Source organism: Rosa chinensis, chromosome 6 (assembly GCF_002994745.2).
Source record: "Rosa chinensis cultivar Old Blush chromosome 6, RchiOBHm-V2, whole genome shotgun sequence".
Taxonomy (NCBI): domain Eukaryota; kingdom Viridiplantae; phylum Streptophyta; class Magnoliopsida; order Rosales; family Rosaceae; genus Rosa; species Rosa chinensis.
In genome coordinates, this window is record NC_037093.1 from 22048655 (window position 1) to 22065544 (window position 16890).

At 37.4% G+C, this 16890-nt stretch overlaps 1 protein-coding gene across 1 annotated transcript; it reads left to right on the forward strand.

Moving 5' to 3' along the window:
- Positions 1 to 491: 491 nt before the first annotated feature.
- LOC112174705 (probable receptor-like protein kinase At2g21480) lies at positions 492 to 3571 on the forward strand. The gene has a single exon (XM_024312501.2). The coding sequence runs from the start codon at positions 674 to 676 to the stop codon at positions 3338 to 3340; it is 2667 nt and encodes an 888-aa protein (XP_024168269.2). The 5' UTR covers positions 492 to 673; the 3' UTR covers positions 3341 to 3571.
- Positions 3572 to 16890: the final 13319 nt, after the last annotated feature.

A 16890-nucleotide genomic window follows, 5' to 3' on the forward strand; every position in this document is an offset into this window, starting at 1 on the left:
CTACTTTGACACTTCACACTCCTCTACTCTTTTTGGAGTTGGAAGATGAAGACCAAAAGATATGGATTTCAAAATATTATTTAGACTTCAACGATGAAAATCTCTTATGCATGTTCGTACATCAAAAGATATAATCTCTATCTGCTACTTCGCCACTTCGCCACTTCACACTCTTATACTCTGCTTGAGTATTAGTCAGAGGGAGAGAACCTTAGCTGTACCATAGCCTTATTTAGCAGTAGATTATAGAAGAAAGAGGAGGGCAGAGAAACAGTTATTGACCATTTCAAGGTTAGTCTCTTTTTTTTTTGTGTGGAAACGATTCAGAGTTAGTCTATGGTTCACCGTTGAACTTCCCCTCGATTACTAAAAATAGAGTACGTATCAAAGAAAACAGACTTCCAAAGCAAGGGCAAAGCTATATCTCTCCACAAACATTGCCACATTCCTGGGATTTCACAGCCCTTGTCGGCTGTCACCCTCTCCTCTCCACTTATAATCAACAAAACAATAACAGAACCATTTGAAAATAAAAAAGAAAAAAATAAAATTCAGAAAAATATAAAATACAAACCCAACAAAGAAAAATAGCAATTATAGATACAAAGACCTCTCTTTTTCAACAATACATTCCCCGAGTTCTCTTCTGCTCAAACCTCCTCACCCAGGAGGGATGGAGATAGAAAAGACACCAAAAGAACCCAAAAAGAAGTATCTTTTTCTATCCTCCTTGCCATCATTGTCATCATCATTAACGTCGAGATACATGATGGCTATCCTCCTGGTCTTTGTCTATGCACTTCTCTACAACCCCACCATTGTCCTCTCTGACCCTTCCCCCACCACCTTCACCCCCCAAGACAACTTCCTCATCAACTGCGGTGCTGCAAACGCTCCCACACTACCCGATGGAAGGACCTTCAAGACTGATTCACAATCATCGCAACATTTGAAAGCAAATGATGATAACAAGGTGTCTGATGACAAGGCAGATGTGCCTTCTCCTCTTTACAAAACCGCAAGGATTTTCACAAGTGAAGCCACTTATACGTTCCACATGGGAAGTCCTGGGTGGCATTGGGTTCGCCTCTATTTCTATCCCATTCAAAACTCTGTGTCTGATCTTCAGAAGGCAACTTTCAATGTCATGACAGAAAAGTACACTTTGCTCCATAGCTTCAATTTCAACGAGGCCGCTAACAACAACACCATCAAAGTTGTTCGCAAGGAGTACCTTCTCAACGTGACCGAGCAGCAATTCTCGATCAAGTTCTCTCCCCAGAAGAACTCCGCGGCGTTCATCAATGCAATTGAGGTGGTTTCAGCTCCTGATTATCTCATCTCAGACACGGCTAACAACCTTCAGCCAGTGAGCCAGTTCCAGGGGTTGTCCAAATTTGGATACGAATATATGTACAGGATTAACGTGGGAGGACCTCTAGTGACCCCGGTCAATGACACATTAGGACGGTTCTGGTTGCCGGACGAGCCATACATTAAGTCCAAGAACATGGCCCAAAGTGCCAAGGTTGAAACCAAAACTATCAAGTATCCTCAAGGGCTCACACCCCAAATAGCTCCACCAATAGTTTATGCAACTGCTGCGCATATGGAAGATGCCGGTGTCAGCAATCAAAAGTTCAATGTGACATGGGACTTTCAGGCTGAAAATGCATATGGTTACTTGATCCGGTTGCATTTCTGCGACATTGTGAGCAAAACACTTGGTAATCTTTACTTCAATGTCTACATCAATGGGCAGATGGCAATAAGTGATTTGGATTTGTCACAAACCGTGAACGGTTTGGCAATTCCATTCTACAAGGACATTGTGGTCAACTCTTCATTGATAAAAGACGTGCTTTCAATCCAGATTGGTCCGTCTAAATTGGGGAGTGGTGCTCAGGATGCCATTCTAAATGGTTTGGAGGTTATGAAAATAAGCAATTCTGTTAATAGTTTGGATGGAGAGTTCGGAGTCGATGGAAAAGAATCAAAAGATAGCAGTGGAGGCGTTCACAAGGGAGCGGTGGCTGCAGTCGGATTTGGTTTGATGTTTGGAGCCTTTATTGGACTTGGGGCAATGGTGTACAAATGGAAGAAGAGACCTCAAGATTGGCAGAAAAGGAACAGCTTCTCTTCTTGGTTACTTCCTGTACATGCTGGAGACAGCAGTTTTATGTCAAGCAAGAATTCAGTGGGAAAGAGCATGTACTCTTCCTCTATGGGCCTTGGCCGATTCTTCTCTCTCGCGGAGTTACAGGAAGCTACCAACAATTTTGACTCGAACAAAATCATTGGTGTTGGTGGATTTGGCAATGTGTATCTTGGCGTGATTGATGATGGGATTAGTGTTGCTGTCAAGAGAGGAAATCCACAATCTGAACAGGGGATTACAGAGTTCCAAACAGAGATTCAAATGTTGTCAAAGCTCAGGCACAGGCATTTGGTCTCTCTAATTGGCTATTGTGATGAAAACCAAGAGATGATCTTGGTTTATGAGTTCATGTCAAATGGACCATTCAGAGATCATCTGTATGGTAAGAACTTGGCACCACTGTCATGGAAGCAAAGACTAGAGATCTGCATTGGCGCTGCTCGCGGGCTTCACTACCTTCATACGGGCACAGCACAAGGCATCATTCACCGCGATGTGAAGACAACAAACATCCTTCTCGATGACCAGTTCACTGCCAAGGTTGCTGATTTCGGGTTGTCTAAAGATGCGCCAATGGGACAGAACCATGTGAGTACCGCGGTGAAGGGAAGCTTTGGGTACTTGGACCCTGAGTACTTTAGGAGGCAGCAACTGACAGACAAATCCGATGTCTACTCATTCGGAGTTGTCATGCTAGAGGCATTGTGCGCTAGGCCTGCTATAAATCCAGCACTTCCAAGAGAGCAAGTCAACTTGGCCGACTGGGGAATGCAGTGGAAGAGAAAAGGCTTGCTGGAAAAGATCGTCGACCCTCTCCTCATTGGAACCATCAACCCTGAATCCATGAAGAAGTTTGGTGAGGCTGCCGAGAAGTGCTTGTTAGAGCACGGTGTGGATAGGCCTACGATGGGAGATGTGCTGTGGAACTTGGAGTATGCTCTGCAGCTTCAAGAGGCATTCACCGAAGGAAAGGGCGAAGATGACAGCATTAATGCTACCCCCTCCGCTGATGCTGCATCTGCCTCTCCTACTGATGCTGCTGCTGCCGCTCCTACTGCTGCTGCTTCCGTTCCTCTCCCGGCTGCTATCCTGGAGGAAGAAGCCCCCCCTACAGAACAGACTATCAATGATCAATCTGGAACTGCTATATTGTCTCAATTTTCTAACCTCAATGGTAGGTAAAAAGTTTAAAATTCTAGTCCAGTACTAATTGACAAACACACGGTCTAGTTCTTCAGTGTAATCCATGAAGGAGCCAAAACAGATTGTGATGATCAACGTTCCTCTTTTTCTTGAGTTTGGGGTCATTGAACTGTTTATGTTTATACCGTAATGATACTGGTATGAGGAGTGTATAACATCTAGTACAGTACCATTAATCCTATACGTATTTAAGTGTATAGCTTTTTTGTATTCACTTCATTCATTGTAGTATAGATCATAGATGAACCCGAAAATGAATCATTCATAAATGGATTTCGATCAAGTTCTTGTAGATTACATTAAAAAAAAAAAGAACTACTGCATAGTCGGACACTTGGACCTATGCAAACCACTGAAAAATTGATGTTGTAGGATATTTTTGAACTATAATCAATGAAGCTCATGAAGAAGTTGAAAAATTCTGTATTTGACTGCATCGAAGAAAAATGAAGCTCATGCTGTAGTCAAAAGCTCATGTTATACGCGAAAGGACAAAAACGATTTACAAAAGCAAAAACAAAATTTACAATTCGGAAAAATATGTCAGACTTCTAGCAGATATACAGATGAGATTAACAAGCTAGCAGTCAATTTCTCTTGTCTAAACAAATCTTATAGCAGTCATATTCTTTTTTTTTTGGTCAAATATAGCAGTGATATTTGAGTTTCTTGTTTGGCACAAGAAATATTGAGTGCAACAAAAATTCTGTATTTGACTGCTCAGTATATGTCACCAAGAGAAGGATATACTCAACTCATGCAAAAACATGACAGATTTTCTCCGGAACAAGAATTTTTGTTATACATCATAGACAATAGGCAGGCTTAACTCTACATATTCTGCTTCATAATGGGTGATCTTTTATAATCCTCGACGCTAGACATGATTATATAAGGCACCTTAGATCGGCTATGGGAGCAGTAAGTACTAAAAACATGGCTGCACTTTACAGTTCAGACCAGCTTTACAACAAACACAACAAGATATATGATAGACTAGATTTAATCACAGGGATGCTAGCTAATTCCAGCCTTGATACCATAGGAAGATTGAAACTTATGGTTCTTAGTGAGCTAGAGATATATGAACATCAAATAACCAATGGTATTAGTTAACATATACAAAATCATTAAGTTGAGGTACCTGTAATCAAACTCATGCAGTTGGCTACCACGGTGGCACAGTTGATGAAGATACAAAATTCAATTCATGTCATTGGAGAAGGCAGGGTTGGTATATGCTGACCATCAATTTCTACTATAAACGGGATTATATTTTATTTTTTTCCCACTCACTACCCCTTGCTCACACTGCTGCTTTATTATGCCGCTCCTGACATACTCAAATTTTCAATTGAAATAGGTACGTAGTCCGCTCAGGGGCAATGATACAAGCTTAGGGTAGCCCTGAATCTCTAACTTCTTGAGTGAATTTAAGTAATGAAGTGAAGGTAGACCGACCAGTTCTACACACGAATTAACGACAAGCTTCTCAAGCTTGCAAGAGGCATTGCCCAACTATTTGAACCATCAATTACAAGTAGTCAAGTACCAATCATTTTCTGAACAATGTTACATGAGATCTCCAAGTATACTGGATGTTATATTTGAGTTTTTCTTTTATCAATTCCTTAATACAACTTATACCGTGCAAAGAGAAGTATAGAATCTAACTCATGCCCAGGGAGCCTCCTGAGGTCCCTTCGACACTTCAGTATCTTTGAATTTGACAACAAAATGACAATCGCGAGTTCTCAACCAACGGTGAGTGAGTTTCATCGTACATCAACGGTGGATGGTCACTTGAGCACATGAAATGCCAATGACAACAACTCGGTTTGAGTTCAATTAATGATGGGTGAGTTTCATTTCAAATCTCACGAACATTAATAGTTGACAGTCATCAACACACAAATATCTAAAACAAGATGACTGTATAAATTTATAGCAAAATCTTTGAAGTCTTAAGACACAACAAGATAAACTATATTAATAAAATCCAAAAGACAAATTTACTACAAAACACTGGGAATCCCTCATACTCTACAACCTTCCACTCAATGGCTTGCGTAGTGCATCAAAATCACTCCAAACATGCCATATTATAGAGCAGATTCCTTTTCCTGCACACTAACTTCCCTACCAGAAAAACACACAACCAACAACCAAACACAAGCCTAAAAGCGGAAACAACAACAAGTTTTAAGACTGCCCCTAATATATGGTACCTAGCAACTGTTAAAAACCATATACATGCTCACAATATATGCACACAATCATAAAAGGGATTAAGGCTTACCTTCAGCAATTACTGGCATGGATTCCATCTTATGCTACAAACATGAACACTGAATATGGCCTTCTGTTACTTACCAGCTTGCTTCTTAATGGACAGAACAATATGCAAAACGTCGGTAGTAATCAGGGACCAATTCATCTGTATATATAGGAGACTTAACCCTCAAGAAGCTTCCCATTAAAGCTATCCATATCGGTTTAGGTTTCCTAGTTAGATTCTTAATGTAACACTTCATTGTAGTCTTTCTTGCAGACTAAGAATAGGATTACTTACCTTAATGAATAGATACACTGCTTCATTAAGTTACAAGCATTGATTTACTATTTGTATCCATGTTAAACTAGGATTGACATTAAGCTAATCATCAATTACTTTATGATGATATGTGTTATGTCCATATTTGATCTTACAATCTCCCCCTTGGACTCACACATATCATGCTCGATGATTTGCACCAAAAAATATCAAAACCTACTTAACTTACTGAAGTGCGCGCCAGATAACAAACTCAAATCGAAAATCCATTCCAACATGGTCAGATCACAGTTACTTATGCAGAGCAAGAAACAGCATACATTTTAACAAAAATGCAGAGTTTCAAAACCACAAACATAAGCTCCTGCAATCCACATATGTCAAACCAGAAGTGATACAATATATGTTAATGTGTATCAACAAGTAAACATATATTAGGTCCTACTTTATGTTTCTAAAACCAGAAACTCAAGCAAATTTACTGAACACTGATGGCTAAAAATTATTGCTTGAACCTCAACATCATGCTATACATGATTTAAGCCATCTGATAGAAAGTATGATATTCAAGACAAGATGATAATTTCCAAAACAAAACAATAAAACTGCATCAAAATCATAACTGGAAATACCTCAAAATTTTATTGATAATCAAAACTGTCATTACAAATAAGTTGTGATAAACAAAAGTCAAAAATATCACAACTGAAAATACAAGAACTCAAGAACCTTAAAATTTTAAATTGCTCCAACTGCTCTAACTCTCTACTGAACCTAAGCATCTAGATTAGCTAAAACTCCAATGCTTGTTGTATGCTTCTGGAATGCTGCTACTGACAAGGCCTTGGTGAAAGGATCTGCTAGCTGTGAATTTGTGTCAATACTCAAAACAGCTATTTCACCATGCTTTACTCTTTCTCTAACACTGTAATACTTTAGATCAATGTGTTTAGAATTATTTGACCTTTTACTATTCTTGCTAAAGAAAACTGCAGCCTCATTGTCACAATAAATCACAAGTGTTCCAGCCACAATGTGACTCAATACTTTGGTCTGCATGAGAAAATTCCTAATCCAAAGTCCTTCACACACAGTTTCATATACTGCAATAAATTCAGCTTGCATAGTAGAAGTTGAAACAAGTGTTTGTTTCATGGTTTTCCAAGCAATAGCACCTCCTGCAAGCATGAACACATATCCACAAGTCGACTTCTTGGAGTGTGGATAATTCCCTGCAAAATCCGAGTCTGAGAATCTAATGAGTTTCAGATCCTCCACTTGCCTATAAACTAGCATGTGATTTTTAGTTCTCTGCAGGTATCTCAACACTTTCTTCCCAGCTACCCAATGTTCATGGCCTGGATTGGATTGGAATCTTGACAAAATCCCTACTGCAAAAGACAAGTCTGGCCTAGTGCAGACTTGTGCATACATGAGACTTCCTACAAGTCTGGCATAAGGCTTTGACTCCATATTTTCCTTTTCAACATCACTATTGGGACTTTGCTTCTTAGTTAGCTTATCTCCTTTGGACATGGGGACTTCTCCAGCTGCACACTTCTCCATACCAAATCTCTTTAAAACTTTGGTAATATAATTCTGTTGAGACAAACCAAGTAGTCTCTGTGCCCTATCTCTTTTAATCTCAATACCTAGTACATAGGATGCTTCTCCTAAGTCTTTCAAGTCAAAATTCCTTGACAGAAAACTCTTGGTATCTTTAAGCAATTTAATGTTACTGCTAGCCAAAAGTATATCATCCACATAGAGTACCAGAAAAATAAAATTGTTCCCAACAGTCTTCAAATAAACACACTCATCAACAAGATTTTCTGTAAATCCAAAAGTAGAAATCACAGAATCAAATTTCTTGTACCACTGTCTAGAAGCTTGTTTTAGGCCATAAATTGATTTTCTTAACTTACACACTAAGTTTTCACTTCCAGCTTGTACAAACCCTTCTGGCTGCCTCATATAAATCACTTCATCTAGTTCACCATTCAAGAAAGCTGTTTTAACATCCATCTGGTGCAGCTCCATATCAAAATGAGCCACCAAAGCCATGATTATCCTAAACGAGTCTTTTGTAGAAACTGGAGAAAAAGTCTCAGTAAAATCAATGCCCTCCTTCTGTGTAAAACCTTTGGCAACTAATCTTGCTTTATGTCTCTCTACGTTGCCATTTGCATCTCTTTTGGTTTTGAAAACCCATTTACAACCTATAGGCTTCTGGTTGGGGTCAGGTTCAACTAATTCCCAAACTGCATTTTGACTCATGGAATTAATTTCAGCTTCCATTGCTTGCTGCCATTGATGAGATTCACTACTTCCAATGGCCTGATTAAATGTAGTTGGATCATTGTCATCTGCACAGTCCATTTCAATTTCTGCTTCTTGCAGATAAACAATGTAGTCACTCTCTTCCCCCCCATAAGTTGGTTTTCTTGCTCTCTGTGATCTTCTAGGTTGAGCCACTGGAGGATGGTGAAGTTCAGTTACTTGACCAGTTACGTGGTCAGTTACTTGACCAGGGACAGTTACTTGGTCAGTTACATGGTCAGTGACATGGGCAGTGACTTGACCAGGCACAGTTACTTGGTCAGTTACATGGTCAGTGACTTGGTCAGTGACATGGTTAGTTACTTGGCCAGTTACTCGACCAGGTACAGTTACTTGGTCAGTGACATGGTCAGTTACGTGACCAGTGACATGATCAGTTACATCTTGTTCTAAAGGCAATGCTACACTTATATTCTCATCTGACACAATTTCCTCAAAATCTGAGGTTAAATCCTCAAGGTTTGTATTGTGAACTTTTTCACTTAGAAACTTTACTTGATGTGTTTCAAAAACTCTAGGTGAATGATGAGCAGAATATAATTTATAGCCTTTAGATTTATCTGGATAACCTATAAAATAACAACTAACAGTTTTGGGGTCAAGTTTATTCAAGCTTGGATTATAAATCCTAGCTTCTGCATGACATCCCCAAACATGACAGTGATGAAGACTAGGTTTCCTGCCACACCAAAGCTCAAAAGCAGTATTTTCTATGGCTTTGCTAGGTGTCCTATTGCAAATATAATTTGCAGTTTTTAAAGCCTCACCCCCCAGAAATTTAGGCAAACCAGTTGTACACATCATACATCTAACCATGTTCAAAAGAGTCCTATTCTTTCTCTCTGCAACACCATTCTGTTGTGGATTATAGGGTGTTGTGTATTGAGATTTAATTCCATTGTCTTGCAAAAACAAGGCAAATGGACCCTTTTGTTGGCCGGATTCAGTGTACTTTCCATAGAACTCTCCCCCTCTATCTGACCTCACTGTTTTGATTTTCTTTTCTAGTTGATTTTCTACCTCAGACTTAAAGATTTGAAAGGCTTTCAATGCTTGTGCCTTTTCTGAAAGTAGATAAATATAACTGTATCTAGAAAAGTCATCAATGAATGTGATAAAATACACATTCCCACAGATAGTTTGATGCCTAAATGGTCCACATATATCAGTGTGTATGAGTTCTAATAAATTTTGGCTTCTATATGCAGTCTTCTTTCTAGTATTAGTTATTTTTCCCTTAAAGCATTCAACACAGTCTGTTAGATCAGAAAAATCAAGTTCATTTAGGATGTTGTTTTTCACCAAAATTTTCAGTCTCTCTTTTGAAACATGGCCGAGTCTTCTATGCCATAAAAATGCAGACTTTTCATTTAGTTTGGTTCTTTTAACACCTGTTAAAGTGTTAGTACTGTTTGTGTTATTTTCAACAAGTAAAATTTCTTGTTGAGCCATTGAACAATTTAACTGTAAATAATCATTCATAATAACACCAGAACCAATTTGAACAGAATTTTTAGAAATAAGAATTCCATTACTATCCATAACAAGTCTACAACCAGATTTTACTAAAAGAGAAACCGAAACCAAATTCCTTCTCATGGAAGGTACATAAAAAACATTGTCCAAAACTAACAATTTTCCTAATCCTAAATCGAGCTTTAAGGTTCCAATAGCCTTGACTGCCACTCTCATGCCATTGCCTACACACAGGTTCACTTCATCACTTTTTGGGATTCTCCTCCTTATGAATCCCTGCAAAGAATTAGTAATATGAATAGGTGAGCCTGAATCTATCCACCAAGACTGTGGTTCAACATTTATAAGATTAATTTCTAAAGAAAAAACTGTATTAGAAAAAATCTTACCCTTTTTGGCTAACCAATTTTTATAGCCAGTGCAGTCCTTTTTCATGTGTCCTACTCTTTTGCAAAAGTAGCACTTGAACCTAAATGGCCTATTTTCCTTGGCCACTGCAGCTGTTGAACTCTTAGTTATGGCTTTGATAGGCTTGAGCTTATTTTGGGGCTTTTTCCTTTTAGGCTTCTCAATGAGGTTAATGGTTGTAGCAGGTTCCTTTTCTTCCTTGATCCTAGATTCTTCATCCACACAGATGGATATAAGTTCATCTAGAGTCCAGTTTCCCTTTTGAGAGTTGTAACTGGTCCTAAGATGACTAAAACTGTTAGGCAAGGAATGTAGCGCATAATGCACTACCTGCTCATCCCTAACCCCCATCAAGAGCTCCCTGAGTCTGCCATTTATATTGATCATCTTCATAATATGCTCTCTAACTCCCCCTGGACCCATGTACTTCAAATCATGAAACTCCTTGGTTAGCCTAGCAGCTTCTGCTTTTTCACTTTCTTTAAACTTAGCACTGATGAGTTCCAGAAAATCTGATGCTAGCTCAGGCTCTTCTATACTTCCACTGACAGTCTTGGACATAGAGGTACGAATGAGGTTCTTAGCCATTCTATTGGATCTATGCCACTTCTTGTAAAGGTCAGTTTCTTTCTTGGTGCTCTTTTCATTCAACTCTCCAGGCTTATCCTCAGTAAAGCAATAGTCTATGTTCTCATGCATTCCCATATAGTTCTCTACAGAATCTAGCCAAGCTCTATAGTTGGTTCCAGTTAGCATCAAGACACTGTTCAAGTTCATGTAAGAGTTACCTAAGGAGCAAAACAAAAATTCGTGTGAGTTCTCAATTTGTAAAGAAAATAACTTTAAGTTTTCTGTGTTTTATTTAGCTTTAAGCAACCAAAACAAGAACATACAGAAAACCGAAACAATCCATACTTGCATTCATATCAGTCCATAACCAAAAATAATGTTAAGCAACACTTTTGAGCAGAAGCATAACATCCTGGAGTTCTTTATCAATATACCATGTTCAATGAAAACAAGTTATCCAAAGAAATTTATCCACATCTTTAGACAGAAGAAAAATTTCTAAGTATCCGTATTTATTTTCATCAAGCACGCATATTGCTGTTTTGTATTCTAAAACCATACTTGACCACTTCTTTGGAAGATAAAACTGAAGCATAGTTTTAAAACACAAAACACAATTTCAGTTTTGTTACTCGATCAGTTACATGGTCAGTAACCTGATCATTGTTTTCTGCCAACATCAATGAAGAATGCTTTGTGCATCATAATCACTTATGCCAACAGAAAACCACAAAACTCATGAGCTTTTAACTTTATATTCTACCCAGATTCATCCTTGTAAGAAAATTAAGCTCTCGTATCTGTCAATTTTAATTGTGTAAACAAATTCTGGGAGATTTTTGTTCTTCATGCAATTTTTACACAATCACAGATACAATACCATATCATCAATCAATTCAACATGCATATTCAAGCATAACCAAAATTGATTTGATTCCAAGAAACCACAGAACAATCAAGAAATTGTAAATTTCATCCGGTCACCATCTACTCTAACCTAACGCACGCCGGGAATGCAACTAGGGTTCTTGAGCACAATCAAAAACTCAATTATCATGCTATGAATCGAAATCAATTTCACGAAAAAACCTGTTTTTGCTTTTTCCCCAATTTGCTGCTAAAAATCACAGCGGAAGCATGAATTTGATATTTAACCAGATGCAGCAATTGACTTAAGTAACTTACCTTGATCAGTTACATGACCAGTTACATGGTCAGTTACCTGATCAGTGACTTGGTCAGTTACCTGACCAGTTACTTGATCCGTAAAGCAAAAACCTTTTTTTTTTTTTTTGTGTGTGTGTTTGTTTTGCAAAACCCTTCAACGATTTTGATACTTGTGAGCCTATGCTCTGATACCAATTGTTAAAAACCATATACATGCTCACAATATATGCACACAATCATAAAAGGGATTAAGGCTTACCTTCAGCAATTACTGGCATGGATTCCATCTTATGCTACAAACATGAACACTGAATATGGCCTTCTGTTACTTACCAGCTTGCTTCTTAATGGACAGAACAATATGCAAAACGTCGGTAGTAATCAGGGACCAATTCATCTGTATATATAGGAGACTTAACCCTCAAGAAGCTTCCCATTAAAGCTATCCATATCGGTTTAGGTTTCCTAGTTAGATTCTTAATGTAACACTTCATTGTAGTCTTTCTTGCAGACTAAGAATAGGATTACTTACCTTAATGAATAGATACACTGCTTCATTAAGTTACAAGCATTGATTTACTATTTGTATCCATGTTAAACTAGGATTGACATTAAGCTAATCATCAATTACTTTATGATGATATGTGTTATGTCCATATTTGATCTTACAGCAACCACAAGAAGGTTGGTACTAATATATTCTTGCCTAGCGAAACAACAGTTAAGGTTTAGTCTAAAAACACAGAGGAGCAACTAATGGTGACATATAACAAATGCCCAAAATGATCTAGAAGCTAAGAGCTGTTAGACCTTCCTGCAGCTGATTTTGAACTACATTTATATACAGTTTACATGCTACTTTGCTTGCTTATGCACGATGCCTGCCTCCTCTGGTTTTGTCGAGCACCCTTGTCCCATACAGATGGCTGTGCAGATGAGGGTAATTGCTCCGAATGAGGTTAACAAGAGCATTGTGAACAGATCCCTGCCACAAAGGATAGAAAGCAAAGGCAAGGACTTCATTATTAATGTCACAAGTCAAGTTAAGAAGAGATAAAAACAAAGATATGTGAACTACATAACGTCTCTACCAATTTTTTCTGTGTCGCATGAAGAAGAGCAAACTGTGGCAAACTATTGTTCTACATTGAATTTTCGAGTATTAACAGATCTAGAATCTGTTTAGATTTCAGTTTAGTTCAAACCTATGTTAGTCATCCTCATCTACATCTATATTCCCTGGTTATCGCTAAAACAAAAACTGCTACTTCTCATTATTATGCCCTTTCAGCTCTTAGATATCTTTTACTATATATGAAGAAGAATATTGTAACTACACATCTCTCCATAAAGAAAAAGAAAACAAAAACAAAAACTTCCCACTCTTTGTGGGAAGTCCATGTCCCAAGCAAAAACTTCCATTGCAATATTGCATGAAGTTTTAGCTAGTTCCCATTAATTATAATGAATAGTACATGTTCTCCATGTGTAAGAAATTTTTTCTAAAAGATTATTTAGAAAAAAAGCAGAAAAAATGGATTAGTGGGTAGTTTTTCATGCTTGTTTGCTTCACGATTTTTTTCTTTTCTTATTTTCTGTATTATCCCTATATATTTGTAATAAAGTTTATTAATATTTTAGAAATATTTTGCTACATTTTTTCTTCTTCAGTTTTCACTAATAAAGCCTTTTTTAATTAATAATATAGATGATCAATTAATTCGCTAGAAAGGTCAAAGCTAGAACACAAAACTTGGGATATTGGACCAAGTATGCGAAGGAGGTCCAAGACTTCTTAACCAACATGTCAGGGAAAATGTTCTTTGGCCAAATATAGTATACAACATGCTAATCTTAATCCAGCATGACACATTAAAAGAATCTGCGTGATTAATTACATGACATGTGAAAAAAATACTTTTTTTCCTAGTACAAAAACTGAAAATGTAGAATTTAACAACATATCAAATTTTCACTTTGGAGAGTTGAACTAGATAGATATGATGGGAATCTCTTAATCAATCTTAATAAAGGAGTGAGAGAATAAACACTGCAAAAATATTTCAGGGATGATGGTGTTACCTTGGATATTGCAAGAGCAGACTGAGCAACATAATTCCCATAAGGATTTTGAAGGACATTCAGAAACTCAGGATCATCTCGTTAATAATCATATTGGCATGTTCTTCTCCAGCCTCTTTCAGGGTTTTCTCGACTACATTACTTCCATGCTTGTTCATCAACAGATTAACAAAATACCCCTGAAGCTGACCTAAAATGTCTGCTGTTACACGAGGTATTTTTAGTCCAATTATGTACTGCACAACATAGTTCCTGTAGTAAAAGAAAAGAAGGTTATGTTACATTATTTTAGAGAGATGTTATGTGTACTGTAACATTTGTTGTTACCTATGATCATTTTTTGTCCCAAAAAAAAAAAACATATATTATCATTGATTCATGCACGTATACAAAAAGAACCTATTTCCCAACCTCTTATCATTAAATGTACGATTTCCTTATGCCCTAGATATTGTCTAAAGTTATCATGTATTTTATTATATTAGAGTTCTTGTAATCTCCAGTCAAACCTCCATCTGTCCAACTATTCTTTCTTTTTTTCTCTAGAAAAAAATTGAAACTAACTTCTGTACGTCATGCTTATGTGTAGAAGGTGTGTAGAAGTTTAAAGTGTTGAGATATGCATATTTATATTTAAAAAGTTTACTTAAAAGGCTTAAAAAGTTTTGTTAATCAAGGAAGCTTCAAGTTTTAACCGCCCACTTTCTTTCAAACCTTAATTCTCTTCCATTACAACTTTCACTATACTACTACATGTGTTTTTATTATAGAGGAGCTCTATTTATTAGAAGGTACAGAGACAGATTTAACAACCAAACTTAGCCCTATTTCCCAAACAAAAAAGAAAAACGAACAAATTTAATCCTATTTCAATAGAAAAGCACCTTTTGGTTTGTTGCTTTTATTCTTGTGAGTAACAATAAAATGAGGTAGTCGTTTTTCTATATGGTCTTTTCTCTTTCTGAGAGTGTAATCGGGTTTTGGGTTTGAGTGCTAAACACTTGTAATCTCCTTTGGATATTAGTGGAATCTCCTCACCGTTTCCACCAGTGGATGTAACCCTTGGATTTTGGGGTGAACCACGTAAATCTTTGGTCTTCTGGATTTTTTCTGTTTATTTATCTTTTTCTAATACTTCATACATGTTTGACGCTTCCACACTATAAGACTAACAAAGAGACCCAACAGATCAGACAATGTATGGTGATGAAGAAGTACTTCGAGGCCTTTAAACTTTTACTTAGGGGCGATAAATCTCCTAAAACTTTCAAAAATTTAAGTTGCTTTTCCGCTCTGTGCAGCCCTCTCAGGTTCTTCTTGAGTTGGAATTCTTTGAAACGTTGTTTCAGTGATTTCATCTATTACGGGATTTGGATTTAACTGGTAGTGGCATCCGTTGTTTGTCAAACTTGGTTGGAAACAATACACATCTTCATTATCTCAACCTTAGCTGTACTTGGATCAAAAGTTTAACAGATAGTGTACGTAATCTGATTGGATTAGAAACACTTGAGCTCCTAGATGGTCCATCTATTGGACGATGGCCCTTAAACTTTGAGAAGTTGACTAAGCTCTAACACCTTGACTATAATAAGCAGGGTAATCTTAATATGCTAAGAGCAATGGGAAAACTAACGAGGTTGGAAACTTTGCATATTTGTTGTGAACTGCGAAGAAGGATATGAAATTGGGGAGCTGAAAGACATGAATTGCCTTTGCGGATCTATTCTTATCAGAGGTCTTGAGAATGTGAAAGATTTGCAAAAGGCTAAGGCTCCCATGTTGGAAAATAAGATATGTCTTGACAAATTAGAGTTGCATGGGATCAACAAAGAGAACCAACAGATCAGATGATGTATGTTGATGAAGAAGTACTTCAAGACCTAGAACCGTACCTCATAATAGGTTGATAGAGTTGGACATATATAAAAGCCTATCATGGCGTAAGTTTTCCGGATTGGTCCAAAATTGCGGCTACTTCTCAATAACCCTAAGTTGCGACCTTTCTTTTCTCTCTCACACCTTAATTGGTGACAGAAAGCATTATATGTGCATGAGGAAAATTCCAAAACCTAATACAATTGGGTTTAATTATGTGGGCTTAGTCCAAAAGATAATTGATGGGCTTATTAATTTAAGCCACAGACCAACAATCTCCACCTTGGCTTAAATTAACTAAAATCTCCAAAGTAAAAATATCCTCCGAATGTCTCTTCCTTCAAACCCCGAAGGGTACTAATTGCAAATAGCAATCAAGCCCAAGCAACGCTTGAACTTGCAAATAGGAACTGGCTTGATCAAAATTAGATGATTCTGACGAACATACTGAATTTCTTCATACAAAGCAACCTTGTAGAACCGAAGTTGCTTCTCTTCAATATCACCAACAAAAGAAAGCACCTCTTGACTAGGCTGAATAAAAGTGCAGTCTGACACTTTCTCTAAAGCTTAAACAAGCTCCACCTGCTTACTATCACCGTGGCCTGAACCTACATCAATAGACTCTCCTTCAAATAGCATGGCATACTCTTCAAAGTTCATAGGTTGATTACAAATTTGGATGACTAAGATTGAACACACCACAAGTCATAATTATTCACCCCATACGCAAATCCATGAAATTTAAATTTTTCCCCCCACTCAAGTTTACCATCACTCACATGAGCACCGACAGGACAACTAATATCAGAATAATCATCATGACTACCAAACCAAACCTTAATTGGAGTCTTCATACAAACTGCGGACGATAGAGACCAATTAATCAAGTAGCAAGAACTAACATATTCAACACCAAAGTCCTTAGTCTTATCCAAGTTAGAAAGCATGCAAAGCGCTTTCTCTATTAGGGATCCACAAATATATTATGCAATTTTTGTACGTGGTGTCTTCAAAATAGTGTGGTGTCTCACTATCTGATCTTCACAAAACT

Excerpts from the sequence above, each read along its gene's own strand:
- LOC112174705 (XM_024312501.2), top strand. The coding sequence starts at position 674 with ATGGAGATAGAAAAGACACCAAAAGAACCCAAAAAGAAGTATCTTTTT.